Below are 23,670 nucleotides of genomic sequence, written 5' to 3' on the forward strand. Positions count from 1 at the left end.
AAGTGGGAGGAGGAGAAGGGGGGAGAAGGTACAGAAAATAAGTAGCATAGACAGTAGATAGAAAATAGATAGGGGGGAGGGTAAGAATAGTAGGGGAAATACAGAATCTAAAGAATTTGAGACACCTGTTCATGAACTAAAGGGGGGAAATGGTGGGGGAGGGGCATGCAGGGTGGAGGGGAATGGAGGGGGGGATAGAGCAAATGTAATGGCATAATCAATAAAAAAAAAAAAAACCTACCATTTTCCCAGATTTAGAAGAATTTTTGCCTGATTTCTAAAACTTAAAAATTTAAGCATTTTATAGTATTAACTATTTAATTTAGCTAAACTTTATTTTTAAATATTTGGGACTTTTTCTATTAAAAATAACCATCTGTGTATGTTAAATAGTTTGTATCTGTAGTGATTTATGACATTTTCTTTATTGGGTGACTTTTGTGACCCTTCCAAAAAATTTTTTTTAATTTTTAGAAGTTTGGGGCTTTTTTTTTTGTCCTGTTACAAACTTGTAGTTGATTGTTAGGGCTCATCAGAAGCTCTCTACATCATACTACAGAATCTACTACGAGAGTTTTCCAAATGTACTCAGACATGAGAACTGCATTTGTTTTTAAAAAATACAGATTCTGATTTATTAAATCTATGAGGCTATAGAATCTATTTTGTTAATAAGTACCCATAACAGTTCTGTCTGATTAAATAAATTTGGGGATAATTTCTAGAATTGTATGTTATGAGACAGAGACTTTAGGGAAGTCTAATTTTTTTTTTCCTTTTAAAGCATGTGCCTCTGCCTGAAAATTATTTCATTATCCCACATATCTGAATATCACATGTTTGGACAAGATTTGATGGGCAGGTTAACTATTGTGAATATTGTGCAGTATCCTCTAGCTCTTAAAGAAGTTCTGTACTTTAGAACAGATATTCCTTGCTCAGATATTTTGCTAAAGAGAAGAATTTATTAATTGGTTTCATCCCAAATTTCATTAATGAAGCTCATTCAGTGATGTAAACAAATTGGCTGTTTCTTTGTTGGGAATTTCAGGTGAAGATGTTTGGGTAGAAGAGAGCATTTCTCTAGGATTTGTGAAGTGAATTAAAATTACAACTTAATACTTATTTTAAATTTGATTACTAATTTTGAACTGATTATTTGTGATGTCTTGCTGTTTGGTGTTTTTCCGTACATAGGAACTTATAAGAGAAATGTTAAGATTTTCTTGTACATGTATAAAATAGAAAGACAGTCATTTCTCAGTGTACTCAGTAATTGGTTCCAGGACTCTCTTAGATACTAAAGTTCACAGATGCTTGTCTATTAGATAAAGTGGCACAGTGTGTGCATATAATCTACATACATCGTTCCATATACTTTTTTTTTCCATATAAAAGTTTTTAGTTTATTAACCCTTTCATGAAAAATCCACCCAACCATGACAAGTGAAGTCACTCAAGAATCTTTACTCCTTCTTTTTGTCAGCACCAGCATGGACCTTTCCAGTCCCCCTGACATTCTTCATTCTGTTCTCATGTTTCTTTCACTGTTTTCCTAAGGTGTTTTTCTTCTAATATCAGCCATGTTTTGGTTCTTTTGTATCATCCAAGGAATCATAGCTCATCCCAAAAGCCAGTTATCTGGACATCTCAAAATGGGTTTTGATTCCAAATACAAAGATGACATCTGGTGTGATCTTGAACATTTTGCAAGTTTTCCCCAAATTTCTATCTTAGGTACAGCCTATCTGTGAAGGATGTTAGTGACTGTGTTCTGCGGAAGTAGCTGGTTGGTCATGAACTTGCTGGTCTGGGTGGCAAATGTGTTGTTTACAATGGTAGCCAATCTTTGAGTATCCAGGAAGGAAAAGAGCCCTCCTGTAGACTTTAAATCATGTCTAGGTAACTTGTAATACCTAATACTGTGTCGGTGCTGTGTAAATAGTTGTTTTACTCTATTGTTTAGGGAATAGTGACCAAAAAAAAAAGTTCAGTACAGACTCAGCTATCATAGACCTAATTAATTGTTAATGTTACTAACATATCAGCAACATAATTTGTTTGACTCTGTGGATGTGGAACTCAAGGATATGGAAGGTTGACTTTATAGTTTCTTATATTTCTTATTGGTTTTTAAGTCTTTTTAAGTTTTCAAACAGATATTTAGTTCAGCCTACTTCCTAAAGATTAGCAGAAGTTAATGGATTGGCAAGCATTTTATTATTTTTCAGATCGACTAGTGGCACTTCAAACGTCAACCATTTATCCACAACAAAAATTCTAGTGCTGCATCTGTATGTATCAATTTGAAAGCCAGACTTTCCCCTCTGTGCCCTTCAGCATTCCAGAAATCATTAAAGTTAGTATAGGGCAGGGAATGAACAGGATACAGGGGAAGTATAATATATTATAAACCATCCAGTATGCTATTGATGAGTAAGGAGAGGATTTTTATAAGGGTATAATGTTTGGTCCTATTTAAAATAAATTTCACTTATAAGCTAATTTTAATTGAAAGAACTGCTTTTTATGTTGTTCAACCAGCTGGCTTCCTTCTGCTTCTTCCTGCCTTAAAGTACAAGGAGAAAAAATTCAAGTAAGTTATTAGGCCTCAAATACAGGCAGGTTGGCAAGCAGTACTTCATAGCAATAAAATGGCACTGCCTTTTCTCCATTTTCTAATGAAAGCCACAAAGTGGGAAAGCAGCCAAAGTTGGAAACACCTTTCTTTGGAATTTCTCGGCATAGAGAATTTTCTAATGTATTTTAAAGTTTTCATTAGGTTTGTGCCCTTTAAAAATCTGTGTCCCAATGTGATAATGCTGCTGCTACTCCTCAAGAAAGCTGGAAAAACTGACTTCACCCATACTTGTTTGCTCTTCTTCTGATCCCAGGGTAGATTCTTTAAAGGAAATATGGAAAGCTACCTTAGTTTAGTGCAGTAGCTAAAATAATTGATTTGGACGTTTAGGCTTAAAGAGGTTATTAGTACATTATAGAAATATCAACACTAGAGAAGAAAGATAAATATTATATATGGTATAGCCTGATTAACAGTTGAAATTTAAATACACTGGTTTGTTACACATTAACTTTCCTTCCAGTTTATTTTTTGGTAGCTCTTAAGAGCATAAAATAATTCCCAATAATAAAGATTTTAAAGACCATTTACAGATGACACTTGTTTGTAAAAATAGCATTTGAACAATTAATAAAGATTTTTTAAAATGTTGAATATTTAGTGTTTAACCTAATTATTTGACAGTGTAGAAATTTTGCCTTTTCCTTGTTGATTATGCCTGATCTCATTTGCTTGAGAAAGTAGAAATTTTTTTCTAAATAAAAATAAAAGATATTGAGGCACATCTTATAATATGCTCTTACGTGAGAATAACATTTGCTTACCTCCTTTAAACTCTGCAAAAGACAAGTTAAATCACAAGATAGCAAGAAAATTGTAAAAGAAAAGGTTTTACTGGATCTTTGTATATTTTATACTAGCTGAATGAAATTCCTTCCAAATACTCATCTGATATTATAGACAGTACAGTATTGTGGCTATTCAGGGTATCTATACACATTAATGATCGCATTGACTGAATTTGTTTTCTCTTGACTGGCTTATTTTAGAGCAGAGATTTGTTATTCAGCATACCTCCACCTACCATCATTGCCTTACCCTTTCTACTTCTCCTAACATCTTCTTCACTCTCATTTATTTGTTCTTGATTATTCTGCTTCTTGAATGTCAGTGTTCTACAATGTTTCACCCTCAATATCATTCTGTGTTGTTCTTTGGATTCAGTCACCTCATATATTCTTACCTTTTTCATTCATCCAAAAGTTCTGCTGTGCTTATTAGGATTGGAAATTCTTGCAATAAAGGGGAGGGGAAATACAAAACCAGCACTTAGGAACTAGAAGTGTATGCAGTTTAAGAGATGCATGAGAATTTTACGGGAGTCGAAAATCATAAAATGCTTGTAAGAGTAGCTGAATCTGGGAGGTGGGTGATTAGTTGTTTCCTAGGAAAGCTGGACAATAAGATTTGCAAGGAAGGTATCAGGGCATTATAGGCAAAAGGAATATTATGAAAAGAGCATGATAACCTTCTAGAGAATTGCAGGTGTTTATGTGGAAGAGAAGGAACTTAGTAATGAATGTAGAGGATATGAATCTGGAAAAGTGGTAGATAACAGCCGTGGACTGTAGATTAATTCTGAAAGCACATTTAATGATATACATAACTTGGGGCTGAGAGATGGTAGATAATGGGGAAAGGTGAAGGTGTGGGGGGGGGGAGGAGTAGGGGGTGGGAATCAGGCCCTGAGCCAGGGAGACCAGTTAAGTTTTTGCAAGGATAAATTGTTTGGGGCTGAAATCACAGCAGTGCCATTGGAGATAGAAGTATGCATTTGAATTATCTCAAGGAGGTATCTATTGAACCTGTTGACTGACTAGATCTAGTGGGATAGAGAGAATTGGAGGAAGATATTCCTGCTTGAGTAACAAGGCTATATACGAAAATAAGTAACTTCTCTTATACCCCTCTGGCAGTTGTGGTGCGTTCTTGCCTTTATTTCTTTTCTTCTGTTTGTTATACAAACCTGTTCTTTAGGTCTTGTCATTTCTTCTTGTTTTATAATGCTTATTTATATCTGGTTGTCCAAAAAGTCCATTATGTGGTGTTTTTTTTGTAGAAGAAAAGACACATTTTTCATTTTCACCAATAGCTTTATTGAATATCTTGAGTATGTCAGCTATCTCCCGCCATTGGCTTCTAGTAGGTAGAGGCCAGGGGTGCTTCTCAACATCTTCCAATGCATAAGACAGCCCTACAGCAAAGAATTATTTGGCCAAAATGTCAGTAATGCCAAGAAATTTTACAAACCACTTTTGACATGTTCGATCAGTTGCAGCACCTTCTTCATATACTGCATAAATCTTTGTGTTTCAGTTGCATTTTTACCTTTCTTGAAATAATAAAGCATAATACACCAAAAATGTTGTGTATCTTCTTTCATCTCCAGTATTAAAATGGCTGCACAAAAATTCACCAATTTTGATGAATTCATTTTACATGCACGATGTGACAGGTGTCACAATATAATCTAACAAAATTGTTCTGAATGAAGTTAAAGACAACTAAGTACTACTAGAGCCATTGTACTGGGAAAAATGTAACTGACTCTTTGGCCAACCCAGTAACTTCTTTTCCACCTGTATGCTGAATCCTAAACCCATACTTTTAGTTCACATTTTTACTGAACTATAGCACTGTCTATTCAATTGCATTGTACACATGGTATCCTGTAGCATGTTTTTCAGTTTTGAGACCTCCTGAGAGGCTGCTTTCCTGAGATCTACAAGGTTAAAATTATTTATATAATAGGAAAGCTATTCTGTTCACTCTCATTCTTTTATCAGTATATAGTGGAGTTTTCTAGAGGCTTGTGATATATGGGTATCACAATAGATTGGATGCAGAAAGCAAAGTGGAAATCTACTTGCCTTTTGTTAAGCTAGATATTAAAGAGACTGCAAATATATGGGCCTGGCTGGGTGGCTCAGTTGGACGAAGCATCATCCCATACACCAGAAATGTTGCAGGTTTGATTCCTACTCAGGCAGGGCACATACCTCAGTGGCAGGTTCAATCCCTGGTTGGAGTGTGTATGGAAGGCAGCCAATCAATGTTTCTCTTTCCCTACCTTGTTCTCTAAAATCTATAAACATATCCTCAGTTGAGGATTAAAAAAGAGAGATTGTAAAATGTAAAACAGTGCAAGCTTCGCAGTAACTTCTTGTTTTAGGAAATAGTTATTTTTAATGCATTTATTTTAATAGGTAAAGGGTTTATTTTTAAATGAAATAATAAATACCTTGAAATTTTTGTTAAAATTTCTGGTACGGTAAATATTTATAGATGTAAGCCACATAAAAAATCTTTGGTGTTCTTAGTAACAACAAACCTAACATTAAAAACTAAACTCATTGTGTCTCACATACTTCCCAAACTTAATTTTTGTTTCCTGTTTCATATCTTGGTAAATAGTACCACTGTCTGTCCAGATTCTAGGCCAGCAACGTGGAGGTCATCTTTGTTTCCCCTTCTTTTCTTAACCTAGATGGTAGTAGTAATCACTAACATTTGTTAAGTACTAACTGTGCTAGGTAGCATTCTTAGGGCTTTATGTTGATTATCTTGTTAAAACCTCACAGCAACCCTACATGGTATGAGTATTAATTATCCCTACCCCTAGTTTTATAGGTGAGGAAGCAAAGATACAGAGCAGTTTAGGTACTTTGCCCATGGTCATGCAACTAGTAAGTTACAGAGCCAAAATTTGAATCCAGCCAGTGTTTTGACCTGTACTTTGTTCTGGAACAGTTTATGTAAAATTTACATTATATATTTCTTAAGTATTTTACACTCTATAAAATCATCTGGGCCTGGTGCTTTTTAGAGAGGTAAATCTAGGAGGACTTTTTCCATGTCTTCTGCTGTTATTGTAGTATAGGATCTTCTACTCCTATGAGCTCATTTTGGTAAATTATATTTTATAGAGCAGAGGCTAGAAAACTACAGCCTGAAGAAGGCCAAATCTAGCCCACTGCATGTTTTTTTTTTTTTCCATACGAAGTTTTATTGGAATACAGTCATATCCATTCCTTTACAGGTTGTCTATAGCTGTTTTTTGTGTGCTACAACAGCAGTGTTGAGTAGTTGCATCACAGACTATATGACCTGCAAAACCCAAAATGTTTACTATTGGGCTCTTTACGAAAAAGATTGGCCCAGCCATGTTATAGAACGCTGCTCAGTGTATCTGGGCTTTGTTTTATTGACCTAGATTATACATTGTGTTTTCTTGTCTTTCCAGAATCACTACATTTGAAATTGTCTTTTTTAAATTCCTAGTGCTATTTCTATTTTTTTCTCCTCTCCCCCTGCCCCATTGTTTGGGAACACTAAAATTTTGTCTGATTTATTGGTAACAGTGTTGGTGTTCCATCTTACGGTGTTTCTTAAAAATATGCTAGTAAGAAAAAAAGAATGTATGGGTTGTGTTGATCATTGAAACTATCTATTCCTGATTAGTAGTTTTATAAATTTCTCCATTTCTTCTATGCTAATTAATCTGTGTGTTTTTCCTTCCTCTTCTGGGATCAGTGTTAAATAATTCCCTCCTCTGGATTTCCAAATTATTTATAGAGTTGAGCGTGAAGAAATACTTTTTAAGAAAATTATATTTTTCCATTTTAAATTTTTAAAAATTAGGTTAACTAGTAGTTTGTTATTATTTCATAGAACCATGCCTTGGATTTATTGATTCACTTTTAAAGTCATTGATTTCTACTTTTATCTTTATTAATTCCCTCTTTCTGCTTCTTGAGTTTGTTTGTAACTTGGGTTGGATGCATTATATTCAGTCTTGTTTCCTGAAAATAATTAAGGCTATGAATTTTTCTCTTAGCCATATCTTACAGTTTATTATGTATATTGTTTTGACTATTATTTTCTTGATAACCCTGACATTTTGGTATGTATTTACTCAACTCAAAATTTAAAGCAATTTTACTTCCTAGTTTTGTTGTTTCTAGTGTGATTAGATTGTGATCAGAAATATTTGTATTTAGACTTTTTGCAGTTTGTGGATGCTTTCTTCAGAGAGACTATATATTTTTTTATGACCATATCATGGGTACTTGTTAAAAAGGTATTGTATTTGTTATCAGTATATTGTTTCCTTTTTTTCAGGTTTTCTCTTTTGTTCTCCATTTGGTTTTACATGTTTTCAGTCTAAGATTTGATATATAAAGGTTTTTAGCTGTTTGTCTTTTTAATTGGTTTCTTTTATGACTGTGACTATATCTTATCCTTTAAAATATTTTTTCCTTGTTTTTAAAATCTATTGCTTTCTTTACATTTTATTAGCATTCTTGTTGGTATCTGTGTCTATATTCCGCCCACCCCCCCCCCCCAATTTTCCTGTATTGTTTTGTTTCAGGAGCAGTTTTTGTAAAGTATAGTCCTTAAGTTTGATTTTACTTTTCCTAACCCAGTTTAAGAGCTTTTATAAACAAGCGAGTTTAACTCATGAACATTTATTGTGCTAAAGATGTTTTGAGATTTATGTTCAACATCTCATCTTGTGGCACATATTAACCACAGTTTTGGAATAATTTTTATTGCATTTTTTGTATCTGTTGAATGGATCAAGTTTTCATTTTTTCTTCTTCCAGTGGTTTGGGTATTTATTGATATAATTAACCTAAATTAACTACATCGCATGGCCAGTATTATATAGTATTTATTTGTATTGGTTAGTCAGCAACTCCACCCTTGCCCTCCACCTGCGTGCACTGTTAGCTTCTTTACTCTCTGCTACTACATCCCATGTTTACAACTGAGTTTTTAGTTCAGATTATTTACTTTTATTTATTTTTTTAAAATTTTTTTTATTGATTATGCTGTTACAGTTGTTCTATTCCCCCTTTCATTCCCCTCCACCCTACCACCCATCCCCACCATTACCCCCCCTTTAGTTTATGACCATGTGTCTCAAGTCCTTTAGATTCTATATTTCCCATGCTATTCTTGCCCCCCCATCTATTTTCTATCTACTGTCTATGCTACTTATTTTCTGTACCTTCTCCCCCTTCTCCTCCTCCCATTCCCCTGTTGCTAACCCTCCTTGAGATCTTCATTTCTATGTTTCCACTCCTGATCTAGCTGTCCTTTTAGTTTGCTTTTGTTTTAGGTGTGGTTGTTAATAACTGTGAGTTTGTTGTCCTTTCACTGTTCATGTTTCTTTAACTTCTTTTTCTTAGATAAGTCCCTTTAACATTTCGTATAATAAGGGCTTGGTGATGATGAACTCCTTGAATTTGATCTTATCTGAGAAACACCTTATCTGTCCTTCCATTCTAAATGAAAGTTTTGCTAGATAGAGCAATCTTGGTTGTAGGTCTTTGGATTTCATGACTTGGAATACCTCTTTCCAGCCCCTTCTTGCCTGCAAGGTCTCTTTTGAGAAATTTGCTGACAGTCTGATGGGGACTCCTTTGTAGGTGACTGTCCCCTTAGCTCTTGCTGCTTCTAGGATTCTCTCCATTTTAATTTTGGCTAATGTAATGATGATGTGCCTTGGTGTGTTCCTTCTTGGGTCCAACTTCTTTGGGACTCTCTGAGCTTCCTGGATTTCCTGGAAGTCTATTTCCTTTGCCAGATTGGGGAAGTTCTCCTTTATTATTTGTTCAAATAAGTTTTCCACTGGTGGCTGTGCCTTTCCCCTTCTGGTACCCCTATAATTCGGATGTTGGAGCGTTTAAAGATGTCCTGGAGGTTCCTAAGACTCTCCTCATTTCTTTCAATTCTTGCTTCTTGACTCTTTTCTGTTTGGCGATTATTTGCTTTCTTCTGGTCCACTCCATTGATTTGAGTCCCAGTTTCCTTTTCATTGCTATTGGTGTCCTGTGCAATTCCATTCATTTCAATTAGTTTCGCCTTCATATATTTGTCTAATTTGTGGCTATAATCAGCCAGTTCTGTGAGGATCCCGATCACCAATGTTTTAAACTGTGCGTCTGAGACTTTTGCTATTTCTTCATCACTTAGATCTATAGGCTCTGGGGCTTTGAGATCTTCTTGCCCCATTTTTGGTCTGTTTTGGCCCTTTAAGTGTGAGAAGCAGCGCCTTGGACTCCCAGGTTGCTGGGTTGTGACGCTATATGTGGGGGCGTGGTCAGAGTGGGGAAATGGCGACCCCCTCTGCTGTATCTCACAGCTGGGTGAGGAGCAGCGCCTTAGGTGGTTCACCTGGGCCGGGCCACTCAGAGTCGCTGAGTTATGACGCTGTATGTGGAGGTGGGGTCAGAGCAGGGAAATGGCGGGTCCCTCCACTGCCGCTTGCCCCGGGGACCCGCTGGGCCCCGGTCCAACCACCCACTCCCTCGCCTGTCCACCCACGCACAAATGCGTGACCACAGTCAACACATAGCCCCGCTCCTCCGCTGTCTCCCCCACGGTCGCTCTCCTGGTCGCTCACTAGGTCCAACCCTGCGCCTGAATTCGGCGCACCTGGATTCCGTGCTTGAGTCCGTCTGACCGAGTCCTCCTGTGCAACCCCACTTCACCAGCCGCTGGTTTTGCCCCTTACTGGTCAGGCTGAAGAATTTGTTGTTAATGGACCTCCGAAAAGTTCAATTTTCCGTGTTCTGGCTGTGTTTTCTGTTGCTAATATTTAGTTGTCTTTAAACTTGGTTGTGTGAGAAGGCACGGCACATCCACCTATGCCTCCATCTTGGCGGAAGTCTACTTTTATTTTTTAATTAATTACTGCATTGGCTTAATGGGTTTTTTTTTTTTTTTAACTGATTTTAGGAAAGTTTTTAGGCTCCAGAAGTGAGTACCTGTCTCGGCCTTATTTTCCTTGTGGCACTTTCCTGATAGGAACAGCAGTTGTTTGAAGTAAGAGTGGGTTGCTGGGTGGCATGTAAATCCTGCTTTTGAATTTCTAGTCACTTTTGATGTAGTGTTAGCGTTCTCATACATGTGTCTTCATGTAGGTCATTTAGTGTTTCATGTAGGTTATCTTCTGATTCCTTGAATGCATTACAGAACGATTTTCTGTTCTGTCTCACACAAATAACAACTTGCTTGGGAATTAAAGTGCTGTCACCTTCATTTTGTTTTAATAAAGCAGCAGATAAGCCTGTATTTCAGCAGCGGGTAGCTCTACCACTTGAAGGTACATTCAAGTGCCAAGTGTCATGTTGAGCTCAGTACTAAGCATGTAAAAGCTGAGTTAAACTTTTGTTTTCCTTATAATTTTATAATTACGTATATGTTTGGAGTTTTTTTGTTTTGGTTTGGAGTTTTTTGGCGAGGGTTAGAGGTACTTTGGGAATATCTGATGCCCTATTTTCCTCATGACAAAGGAGTATATGTTATTGCTGCATTCTGGGAGTATTAAATTTCCCAGCAGACAAACTTTTCATACATAATGATATTAGACCTAGAATGTACTTGGCCCAAATGACTAATGAAAATGGCTTTTCAGTTTTCTCTAAAAAGAATGGAAAGGATCCTGAGAAATAGATAGAATGTAAATTTCATTGTCATTTTTCCTGAACTACAATTTGCTTGTGTTACTCTAGAAAAATCAAAGTTACAATTAAAAATTAAGAGGCTAAGATCATATGTTAAAAATGATTAGTATTAGTGATATAATCTAAGTCCATCAGTTCACAGAAAGGAAATACTAGTGGGGCTAGACAGCTTAATAAGAGGAGGCTGTAGAACTGAGGGTGTGTTAAGTGGAAATTGTGCAACTATTAGAAATCACACAGGTGATCAACACTTTCTCACAGTATCATATTCATTGTAAGCATTTAATATAAACACTTTTTAAATTTATGCCACAGTAATAGCTTCTGTTTACTGAGTGTTTACATTATGCTGAATACTAGAACAAGACTGTACTATATAGACAAGGAGAAAGTAACAATGGCATCTGTGAAGAGAGGTCAAAATCTCATGGAAACATTAACATGCTGCAGAAGTTTAAGGTGGTATTGTGCTACTCATTTAAAAAATAGCCACTATATAGCATTGTGTTTGGTGCTCTGTGAACATTGACCTGTTTTACCTTAGTACAGCTCTGCGCAGTGTTACCCCATTTCACAGAGGAGACTACAGGCTCAGTTAGATTTATGCAACTTGCCCAAAGACACAAAGGAAAGGCAACCTGGGCTGGAAACCTGGGCCCAGGTTGGTACCTGGGTCCAGGTGGTACCAGAAATTCAGATAACCCTGCTTTCCTCTCTGTAGTTTTTGAGATTGGGTATATCTTAACTGATTTAAGGCATTTCTGTCAGTTTATTTACTTATTTAATCTCTTTTAGTTCAAACATTCACTCACTATCTGTAGTTTCTGACTGTTCATACAATAGACAAGTAGCTATTTCTGAGATTTATTTCTACAGTTTTGATTAGTCTCATCAATTTCATTCTGTTATCTTTATATTTACTTTCCTGCTCTCAGTTTATTTGATTCCGATTTTACATTTTAACAACAAAACATTGTTAACTTTGCCTTTTTGTAAGGAAACTGACATTGTTTTCTACCCTTGTTTTTGTGTTATGTTGTCGTTCAAAGATGAAAAATAGAGACCAAATACATTAAAAATGAGGCAGATTAAGAATAGTTACCAGGGAATTGAGGGTTATTTTAGGATTACCTAAAACTGATTTGCCACATTTGTTCTCTAGTTACTGTGATTTCCATAGTTGTATAATCTGGTACTTGTTCTCTGGTAAGGGAATAATATGGAATGGAGATAGTGAACATGATTTGTCACATGAGCCTAAGTGTGCTGGTGGTCTCCATGACCTCACTGGATAGGGAGTTAGCAGAAGGCAAATTCACTCTTGGCCATGATCTCTCCTAGGAAAACGGGAGCCTGTAAATAAGGTGGTCCCCACACTCTTGAAGTTCTCTTCATTTAGGATTGTTTTTCTTAGTACCTTTTTACTTGATAGCTAACTATGGAGGTGCACTTTACTGGCTAATCTTTTCCACCCCTTTTCTTTTGTTGGGATCAGTGCCAGAACAGATAAAGCCCAGTGTAAGCCAGCCTCAGCCTGCCAACTCTAATAACGGCACTTCCACAGCAACCAGCACTAATAATAATGCCAAGCGAGCCACAGCCAACAGTCAGCAGCAGCCGCAGCCGCCACAGCAGCAACCACAGCAGCCACAGCTACAGCAGCCGCAGCCACAGCCACCACAGGCCTTGCCTCGGTATCCTCGTGAAGTACCACCACGATTTCGCCACCAGGAGCATAAACAGCTTCTAAAGAGGGGTCAGCATTTTCCTGTCATAGCAGCAAACCTGGGATCTGCTGTTAAAGTGTTAAGCAGCCAGTCAGAAAGCAGTGCTTTAACAAATCAACAGCCACAAAATAACGGAGAGGTGCAGAACAGCAAAAACCAGTCAGGTGAGAGAAGGTATTTCTTACAAGACTTAAGCTGTCATCACTAGTGGTATAGCAGGTTTATAAATCCATGGCTTTGGGGTGATGTATGTGTATTCATTAATATCTAGATTAAAAAATAAGAATCTGTGCAGGGAGTTATGAATAGGGAGTCTTGAAGTGTTGCCTGTAAGGTCACTGCCCATCCTACATTTAAAATGATCATTTTAATCACTCTCTCTCTCCAGGTTCTACCTATTTTAATAAGCAGGTTATAACTAAAATTGAGCAGCTCTGTGGGGTATAAGCTGTTCTTTTCTCTGCATTTCAGTAGAGGAACCTGAGGCTCCAAGACATGAAATAACTTGCACAGATCACCCAGTTACCCTGTGCCATAAAAAGATTACTAGTCAAGAAAATTATATGCAAACAGCATATGCATTCAGTTGTTGCCTCAGAATGACTTAGCTCAGTCAAATGATTGTGAGGCAGAAAGTACATCTAGTATGTGATTACAATTTTCTCAAAGCCCAGTGTGTTTTGACATGTTCTAATAGGATCTGATGGTTAGTTGGTTTGTCCATTCTTTTAGTAAAGTATTAGGTTGGCCAGAAAGTCCACTATATTTTTTCTATAAAAGACACATTTTCACCAATAACTTCATTGATTTGCATATTTTGAGTATATCCACTGTCTCCCACTATTTGCTTCTATTGGATGGGAGCCAAGGGTGCTACTAAATATCTTTACTGTATAAGGCAGTCCCACAGCGAAGAATTTTTTTGGCCAAAATGTCAATAGCACCAAGAAACTAAACAAACCACTTTGACACATTTGATGAATACCTTCTCAAAACACTGCAGAAATCTTTTTGTGTGTGTTTCAGTAGCATTTTTACTTTTCTTGAAATAAGAAAGCATGCCAAAAATACTGCATTTTCTTCCATCTTCAGTATTAAAATGGCTGCAGAAAAATTCACCAGTTTCGATAAGTTCTTTTTAAAGTGTGCACTGATATGACAGCTATCATAATACAATCTAACAGAATTGTTTCAAATGAAGTTAAAGACAAGTAAGTATAAGCACTAATAGCGCTATCGTGTAGAAAAAAACGTAACAGTCATTTTGGCCAACCCAATATTTTGAAGGTTTTATCACAAGCCAGATAGACAATTGCAGAGAATTAAGGTTTCTTCACGTGAAAACACTAGTATACTTGTAATGAATAAAGTCTCTGGAGCCAAATGGACCTGGTTTTTAAATCCTAGCTCTGTTTGTCTGAGTCTCATCCAGGCAGCCCATTCTAACTCAGGTAGAGTTAAAAAGCCCAGATAGAGTTATTCACTTTCTACCTCTATGCTCTCTATGTTAAGCAGGAGCTACTCTGTACATATTGTGGTATTTCGTACCTAATTACTAGTAGAGCCTGGATTTACAGCAAAATCTGTCTGACTCCAGAGCTATGCTCATAGCAACCATGCTATGTTATAGCAACATACTGGATGTGGTAGGTAAAGAAGGACAGAAATTTGTGCTTTTGCTAGCATAAGTAATTAGAACAGCACATTATTATTTGAAAGGATAAAAACCTGAACTATCATCCTGATTTAATACTCCCTCCCCTCACTAAGTGAGCTTGGCCAAATGTCTCAATTCATCTGAGCCTCTTTCCTAATCTGTACAGTAGTACCAACCTATATGCTTGATTCGGGGATTAAATTATGTGACATGTTCAAAAGGATAGTTTAGTGCGGAACATTTTGGCACTGAATGATTTCCTGAAAGTTGTACAGAGAACCTCCACTTTTCCGGAATAAGAGTCTGCTTTAGACATAATCCATCTAATGCCAAACAACTAATAATGTGGTTTGAAGTTCATCTGGGAAGTCAGATTGGAAGCAGTTGTATTGAATACTGCATAATAAAATATGCAGTTAAACCCTTAAGAGAGGTTATGATACAACATGCTTGAGTACCTACTGCAAGCTAAGCAATGGAGGTATTGTAATTAAACAGGGAAGTGGGCGGTAAATTTAGAAGTGATATATGTGGAATATGCTTTTCAACTTGGGAAATGAAAGACCAAAGCTGTTTTTGAAATGGAAACAATAGAGGAGTGTAAGAATTATTTCTCAAAAATGAATATAGGTCCAAAAATCCATAAGTGTTACAGGTGTACAGTCAGATGACAAAAGGCCTAAGATGTGGGCATAGAGAGAAGTCTTCAAAAAAGTCTGGGAAAGCCCTGGCTGGTGTAGCTCAGTGGATTGAGTGTGGGCCTGGGAACCAAGCAACCACGGTTCGATTCCCAGTCAGGGCACATGCCTGGGTTGCAGGCCAGTTCCCAGCAGGGGACACACAAGAGGCAACCAAACATTGATATTTCTCTCCCTCTCTCCTTCCCTTCCCCTCTAAAGATAAATAAATTTTTTTAAATTAAAAAGTCTGGGAAAGAAAAAAATATTCCACCCGTTCTAAAAGGACGTTACAAGGGAGAACAGCATTAATGCGGAGGGTAAGATGGAAGTCAGGAGAGTGCAGCAGTTGGAGGTCTGTAATTAAGTCTTCAAACAACTGGAGTATAGATGTTGAAGGAAAGTATTATACAGAAGAACCAGATTTGTTCTTTTGTCTAATAATTTCCACCTACCAGCATATGTCGAATATTTACATTAAAATTTCTTTGTAGATGCTACTAGGAATGATAATAGAAACTTTAGCCACAGAATAACCACTGAGTGTCTGTGAATCAGGGAAGACTTCTTAAACAGTTAATCTTTTTCTCAGCTCCTGAAAGGTTAATGTAACAATATAGTGATTAACCCTTATGGGGTGCTTACTATAACCCACTTACTGTATTAATGCCTTTGATCCTCATTTAGCAGATTAGAGAAATTACCTTCACTTCACAGAATAAGAGATTAGCCTGGTGGTCATTGAGGAGCAGAGTTGTGCACGGCATCAACAGCATGAGCAGTAGTCCAGAGACATAGAATTCTGTTGTGAACTACATGCAGTTTAAACTGTGGGGATGGATCTCTTTTATTTTTCTCTATTTTTATTTACATTTGGCTTTTTGATTCCTGAATAGAACTTGTTAATGGCATACAGTGGACATTTGAATTAATATATAGAATACACACATAGAAATGTATTTAAGGTTTTTGTGGTAATAATGAGGAATGCTGGATGTGTCTCCCTTTTTTTCATATAGTACATTCCTCATTTATTCAGTGCAGTCAGGAAGTAAGGATACTATCTACATAAGATTGGGTACTTTAGAAACCAGAGGTCACAAACTAAAATGCTTTCATTGGCCGGCAGGTAAGTGAAGTAAAAGATGAAAAGGAGTGATGGGAACAGGGGTAAATGTATTGATTTTGTACACTGCCTAAGATACCTTTACATTCGCATGTTAAGTTTTTTTTTTTTTTTTAGAACCCTGTGCTGGTCAAACCAGACAACTCTGCAGGCTGAGCTCAAACACTTCATGATGATTATAGTCAGTGCTCCATGTCCTCTTGCATTTGATTCTTTAGATCCATAAGGTATCAGGCCCTGCTACTGCACAAATAATGCTAGAATTTGGGAGAGACTAATGTTTCACAGGGCTGTCAACAATATTGTTCTTACAGGCCAAATGGTTCTAATGCACATTTTATCATCCAATTTACATGGTAAATACAGACACATTAAATAAATCGGACAACAAACCACCATGTGTCCTCCAACCCAAATATATTGGTTATTAATACTTACCCATCATGTTTCACATGCACACTGCACACTGCCCTTCTTCCATCATATTGGCTTGGTCAAAAGAGCTGTTATATGTTCTCTGTACAATGGCTCTATTAGTGCTTAGTTGTCTTTAATGTCATTCAAAACAATTTTGTTAGGTTGTATGGTGATAGCTGTCATATCAGTGTGCATTTAAAAAAATACCAAAATTGGTGAATTTTTGTGTAGCCATTTTAATACTGAAGATGAAAGAATAGGTGCAACATTTTCAATGTGATGGTCGATTAAAAAGTCCATGTGGTGTTTTCTGTAAAATAAAAGATACATTTTTTTTTCATTTTCGCTAATAACTATTCATTTGGATGTTTTTAGTATGTCAGCTATCTCCCACATAGTGTAGTGTTGATTGTTCTCAATGTCTCAATTTGCTATCACCCTCAACTGCTCTACCCCACCATATCATCTAGTGAGAAATCTCTAGCACGAAACCTCAAACCACTTTTGACACGTTCAATCAGTCACAGCACCTTCTCCATATGCTACATGAATATATTTTTGTGTTTCAGGTACATTTTTACCTTTCTTGAAATAATAAAATATAATATGCCAAAAAAGTGTGGCTTTTTTTTCATCTTCAGTATTAAAATGGCTGCACAAAAATTTACCAATTTTGGTGTTTTTAAATGCATGCTGATATGACAGCTGTCACAATACAATTTAACAAAATTGTTTCAAATGAAGTTAAGGACGACAGCTAAGTGCAACTAGAGTCATCTTATGGAAAAAGGCAAACCAACCTTTTGACCAACCCAGTACATTTACACATATGTATAAACATTTATTTTCTTCTTTAGTACTTACACAGCTAATTTTAATAAGGACAGTCTCTGATACAACTATGGTACTGTGATCACTCCTAAGCAAAAGGGGAACATAACTCAACAACACCCTCTAACCTGTAGTTTGTGCTCACATTTCCACTGGTTGTTCCAAGAATGTCTTTTTGTTTACAGTATGGTATCGTTTGTAGAAAATACAAAGCTTGCGAAACAACATTATGTATTGCTTAGTGATGAATTAAAATAGAACATTTTGGGAAGTTACCACTCAGTTACCCAGTGGGGAAAGGAGGTGATGTAATCAGAAGGGTTACACTCCAGTTTTATACTATAATTAATAGTATATTTCTTGAGGTGATCAGTTATGTGGGTGTTTTTTATATTACTCTTTATAGCCTTTCTTGCTTTTGAACTTTTTTTAAGCTCATTTCATTGATTAGCTTTACCTTATCTGGGAAGCACTTTATCTGCCCTTCCTTTCTAAAAGACAGTTTTGCTGGATAGAGTAATCCTGGATGTAGGTCCTTGTGTTTCATCACTTTGAATACCACTTCTTGCCAGCAAAGTTTCTTTTGAGAAGTCTGCTGATAGTCTTATGGGAACTCCATTGTAGGTAACTCTGCTTTTCTCTCGCTGCTTTTAAGATTCTCTCTTTATCTTTAACCTTTAGCATTTTAATTATGATGTATCTTGCTATGATCCTTTTTGTGTACAACTTGTTTGGGACTCTGTGCTTCCTAGACTTGTATGTCTATTTCCTTAACCAAATTAGGGAAGTTTTCTTCTATTATTTTTCAAATTTTCGATTTCTTGTTCTTCCTCCTCCTCTTCTGGCATCCCTATGTCATCTGAATCCCTATGATTCAGATGTTGGTGGTTTTGCAGATGCCCCAGAGGCTTCTTAATCTCTCCTCCTTTTTTTTTTCTTTAAATTTTCATTTTTTCATTCTGTTCTGGTTGATTATTTATTTCTCATGTTCCAAATTGATTTGAACCCCAGCTTTCTTCCTTTCACTATTAGTTCCCTGTGGATTTTTCTTTATTTCACTTAGTGTAGCCTTCATTTCTCCCCTTATGCTTTTGCTGTACTCAATGAGATCTCAAAGCATCCTTATTAGTGTTTTGAACTCTGCTCTGATAGGTTGGCTATCTCTGTTTCACTTAGTTCTGTTTCTGAGATTTTGTTCTGTTCTTTCATTTGAGCCATATTTCTTTGTCTTCTCGATTTGGCAACCTACCTCTGTTTGTTTCTGTGTATTAGGTAGAGCTGCTCTGACTCCCTGTCTTAGCACGCATGTTAAATTGTATGGGGTAGAGCCTTGGATGCTCACTAGAGCAGGGCAGCCCACCACTTTGTGGCTCTGTGTGCCCAGAGGGCTGGGAGAGGGGGCGGTGCCACTGCCTTGCTCTTGGAGGCTTGCTTGGCACCTGCTCTGTTTCCATTCACTTCACCCCTGTCCCATATAAGACTGGTGTCCCTCTAGCTGCTGCCCCAGTGGTGATTCCCAGAGTGGGTGGCTTGTGTACACTTTAGGACCATGCAGGCCCTTAAAATGGACTCTCCTGAGAGATGAGCAGTTTCTTCCGCAGTCTCAACCCCCACTGGTTTTTACAGCCAGAAGTTATGAGGCTTTATTTCCTGGCGCTGGAACCCTGGGCTGTGTGGTATGGCCTGGGGCTGGGATGGCTCGCTCTCAAGGTATTCCTCCTAATTTTTATCTATCACATGTGAATGTGGGACCACCCATTCTGTTGGCTGCTGAGACCACCTTGCCGCTGCCACCTCACTGCTGTCACACCACATCCTCTGTGCCCCAGCTTTCCATCTCCAATCCTCTTACCCATCTGAATATTTCTTTAAATCCTTGGTTGTCAGACTTCATACAGTGTGATTTTTCTGGCAGTTCTGGGTGTTTTTTGTTTTGAGGTTACTTGTGATTTTTCTTAAGGTTGTGTGAGAAGGTGAAGTATGTCTACCTATGCCTCCGTCTTGACCAGGAAATTAGCCTTACTTTAGAATTTTTTTAAAAGAAGCTTCAGGTACATTTGAGCTATAATGGTAAAACACCCAGAATTAGGGTTCTTTTAATGAAAAAAAAATGTTAACATGAAAATTTCTACTGCTGTTTAAAGATTAAAGTACTCTCCTTCCACCTGTGCTCTTCACTGTCTCTTCAGTGAGGTATCCATCCTTGTTGTCCAGTAACATCTGCTGGCTCTCAACTTGTACCTTCCCCCTTAATCTGTAACATGCTCAAATTTTTACCATCCTTTAAATTCCTTTCAGCCCCCGTTCTCTTGAGGCTATTATAGAATTTCTTTCCTCCACTTTGTCTCTGAATTCTTAAAGGAATAGTCTATACTTGCAATCTCTAATACCTTACTTCACTCCTCTGTAATCTAAATCCAGCTCACTTGACTAACATAGCTCTTACTAGGTCACTGGTCTTGTGAATGTCAAATACAAACAGTTTTATTTTTAAATACAGTAAAAAACAGACTTTTCTGTTTTTATCTGAATAGATATCTGCATGTTCTGTTTTTGATTATTTTCTCCTTCTTAAAGCTCTTTCATTTTTTCATTTTTCTTTCACTAGTTTTCAGATTTTATTCCCTCCCATGGTTTTGTTTCAAATTACTCCCCATTTTTAGGTTCATGTGTTTTGGTCTGGGTGTCTTCAGATGATTTTGGGCCCCTCGTACTCAACATGTCCAAAATTGAACTCATTATCTTGCCAAATGCCATTTCTCCTTCTGGATTCCATTGCTTGAAAGGTTGGCACCCCCATTCATCCAAACACCCATCTGAAAATTTTAAATCATGCTTAACCTCTCCCTTTTTCTTCCTGCTATCTCAGGCCTCTGGTTTACCATGCTCTGCTGATTTTAACTCTAAAATATCTTGGAGCTTTTCTTTCTCATCTCCACTGCTGCCACCATCACTTCACTTGACTGAATCACTCACCATCTGGTCTAGAGCAACAGCCCAGAATTGTCTTACAGCTGTCTTCCACCACCCTCACCCCAGCTCTCAAACCAGAAACCAGTCATGATCCATGTGTTACATTTGGTTGTGGTGTTGCCATTGTCTTAAATCGAGAACAGAGAGTGGCTTGTGGCCTGTTGGTCACCACTCCCATTCCTTTGCATGTTGTCTGTGGCTGCTTTCAAGTTACAGTGACAGGTATCCATTGACAGAGGAGTTGCCACAGTGACCATCTTGCAAGCAAAACCTAAAATATTTACTAATTGGACTTTTTCAGAAGTTTGCCAACCCCTGGGCTAGAAGCTAGAATAACTGAAAGAAACATTTTGTATTTTTCTCAATTAGGTGATATTTGAAATTGTGCATCTAAGATTCTCTCATTTTCAGTCTTACCATTTCATACTTTCTGGAAATACTATAAAACCCAAGTATTGTTTATTTCTAAAGGTCTTTTCCTTTCTGGAGAGATGAAAGTCTTTAAGGCAGACAGCACTTGTTTAACTATTCAGTTATGTGCTAAAAATTTAATACAAAAAATATATGAATTTTCCTGGATTAAGTTCTTCCCGAATAAATCACTTGACTTCTGACCAGTCTTTGTTCTGCCCCCACACATGCTTTTTGGTCTTCCTGAGCAGGTGTTGTGTAACGCACTATTACATCCCTTCTCAGGTGTGGTACTTGAGCTGCTCCTGCTCTCCTAAGGTAATTATGTATGAAAGCAGGATGCTGCTCACATTTTGGACTTCAGAGAATCCTTAGTGAAGTACGATCATCCAAACTTTCAGCAGTGCAGTTTATAAAAATGTGTATTTTGCATACACTCAGTAAAATCCATTTGTCCACTTTGCTTCCACCTGCTCAGGAAGTTAACAGTCTTAGTGTTTCTTAAACTATTTCCTGTAAAAGCTTAATGATCATCTTCTACTTAATCATTTTTCCATGTATTTATTCTCCAGATCATTTGTAATGATGGGTTTTGTCTTCCTTGTCTGTAAGGGAAATAGATTACTTGTCTCCTTTCAATTCTGAAACAAGTTGACTATGAAACATTTTAGTTGTCATTGCTGAGGGGTCTCATTCTTTTTACAGCTTTTGTTAGACAAGTGTCTCCACACACACACACACACACCTCCCTTATTTTTCTAAGCTATAATGTTTTTCATAACTAAAAAGGTCTTTGTGATCCACCTTTGGTAAATGCAACTTTTGGAATAGTCTTTTTGCCCTGACTGGTGTGCCTTGGTTGGTTGGGCATCATTCCACACACTGGAAGGTCACCAGTTCAACTACCAGTCATGGCACATGCTTGGGTTGCAGGTCACGTCCCGAGTTGTGAGTGTGTGAGAGGCAACCGATCATCCATGATCGGTTTCTCTCTCCATCCATGTTTAACTCCCTCTATTTCTCCCTCCCTTCCCCTCTCTCTAAAAATAAATAAAATCTTTTTAAAAAAGAAATAGCCTTTTAATTTAGTTTTTTTAAGTATCAAGTGCCAGATTAAAAATGGAATTTTATCAAATAATTACTGTTGTCATTTCTCTTTATATTTTTTTAAATAAGAATATATAGCAGAAGACAAATTTAGACCCCCACCATCTCCAAATGAGGTTGGGACCAGATTCTGAGAGAAATTTTCTCTAATGTTAAAGGTGATAGATAGAGTTAATTTGCAAAATGTGTATTTTTTCTGGCTTTTGTGTGTGTGTTTGTATTCTGATATAAAAAGTTTCACTTTTTTTTTTACAGTCAAGTCTGTGTCTTTTTGTAACGGTTACTTTCTTTGCCTTTGTGTAGAAAAAGGTCTTGTTCACTGACAACTTCATATATCTTTTAACAGTTGGAATTATTTGGAAAATTGTCTCATTTACACTTAATTAATTTATTTTTTAGAGAGAGGGGAAGGAAGGAGAAAGGGAGAGAATAATGATGTGAGAAAGAAACACCAATTCATTTGCCTCTTGTGTACTCTTCAGCCAGGGACCAAATCCGCAACCCAGGCATTTGCCCTGACTGGGAATTGAACTGGCAGCCTACTGCTTTGCAGGATGATGCCTAACCAACTGATCCACACCAGTCAGGGTGACAATTGTCTGATTAAAAAATATATATTTTAGAAGTACTGCATATTCTTTTTCTCCTACTGATTTAAAATGCTAACCTTTAATGTACAACCTTTGACATACTTAAGTCTATTTTTGGATTACTTTTTCTGTTTGATTGAAATGCTTATTACTCTTTTAGTACAGTGCTGTTTAACTGCATGATAATGCAGTTCTTCCTCCCTCTTTACATGCTGTCACTTCTCTTTTTGAGATTTTTTAAATTTTCATTTATATGAATTTTTAAATCACTTTAATCAAGTTAGAGACTCTTGTTAGCAATTTCCTATAATTGGGTTAAACTTCAAACATTGTCACAGTTTCCTGTTCAGAAAATTTTCATACTTAATTTCTGTTCTATGGCCTACAAATAAAAGTTTAATCACATATTACTTTAAGGGTTTCTATATAGCTTTTTTCAAGTTGCTTTATAATTTTTTGTGGCTGTTGCAGTGAGGATCGTTTTTCCCCTGCACTTTCTTGTTTTTTTTCATGTAGTATGGAAAACTATTGTTTTCTACATGTTACCCTTTACTGTTCCTTTCCTGCTATCTTTACCTCATTTCAGGGTCATATTTCATTGGTTAGTACTTTCAGCACAAGATTGTTGATGACAAATATCCCATCTTTTTCCTGTTATGGGAGTGCTTCTGATGTTTCATTGTTAAATTCCAACTTCCTCCTTATATTTTCAACTCGGCTAATTTAGTCTGACATTCCCAATCTTAAAATCTTATTCCTGCTATGTGGAGGTGGCAGCATGTGTGCACACATGAACAAGGAAGTAATGGCAACAGAAATACTTTTGCTGTGGTCCATAAGGAGGTGATGATGGTGACTTCATTGTTTTAGATATGGAGGAAAGTGGATGGATTTGGGGCTTTTATAATGTTTGAATTTTGTGGGGGGAGGGTGTATGTACGGGAAGGAATCAAAGATAAATCTTAGGTTTTAGGAAGTTTACTAAGGTGAGAAAAATTAACGAATTAGTGGGATTATTTTTCCCTGTGGCAAGAAGTAC

General features: G+C 37.0%; 1 protein-coding gene across 8 annotated transcripts in view; it reads left to right on the forward strand.

Moving 5' to 3' along the window:
- The window catches only part of TNRC6A (trinucleotide repeat containing adaptor 6A), a 100,503-nt gene that overhangs the window by 44,282 nt on the left and 32,551 nt on the right, over positions 1 to 23,670 (forward strand). For 6 of the 8 annotated variants that reach the window (XR_008392732.1, XM_053671772.1, XM_037127421.2 and 3 more), the window contains exon 5: positions 12,611 to 13,006. The exons of 1 other annotated variant lie outside the window; for it this stretch is intronic. Coding sequence is in view for 6 of the 7 variants with exons in the window: in XM_053671772.1 (XP_053527747.1) it covers positions 12,611 to 13,006 (396 nt within the window). In the remaining variant the exon portion in view is untranslated. Of the gene's footprint in view, positions 1 to 10,452; positions 10,475 to 12,610; positions 13,007 to 23,670 lie in introns of those variants that run through there. One more of the 8 variants, XM_053671773.1, reaches the window with a different exon arrangement.

This window comes from Artibeus jamaicensis, unplaced genomic scaffold (genome assembly GCF_021234435.1).
Source record: "Artibeus jamaicensis isolate MK-2021 breed Jamaican fruit bat unplaced genomic scaffold, CSHL_Jam_final contig_700, whole genome shotgun sequence".
Taxonomy (NCBI): Eukaryota; Metazoa; Chordata; class Mammalia; order Chiroptera; family Phyllostomidae; genus Artibeus; species Artibeus jamaicensis.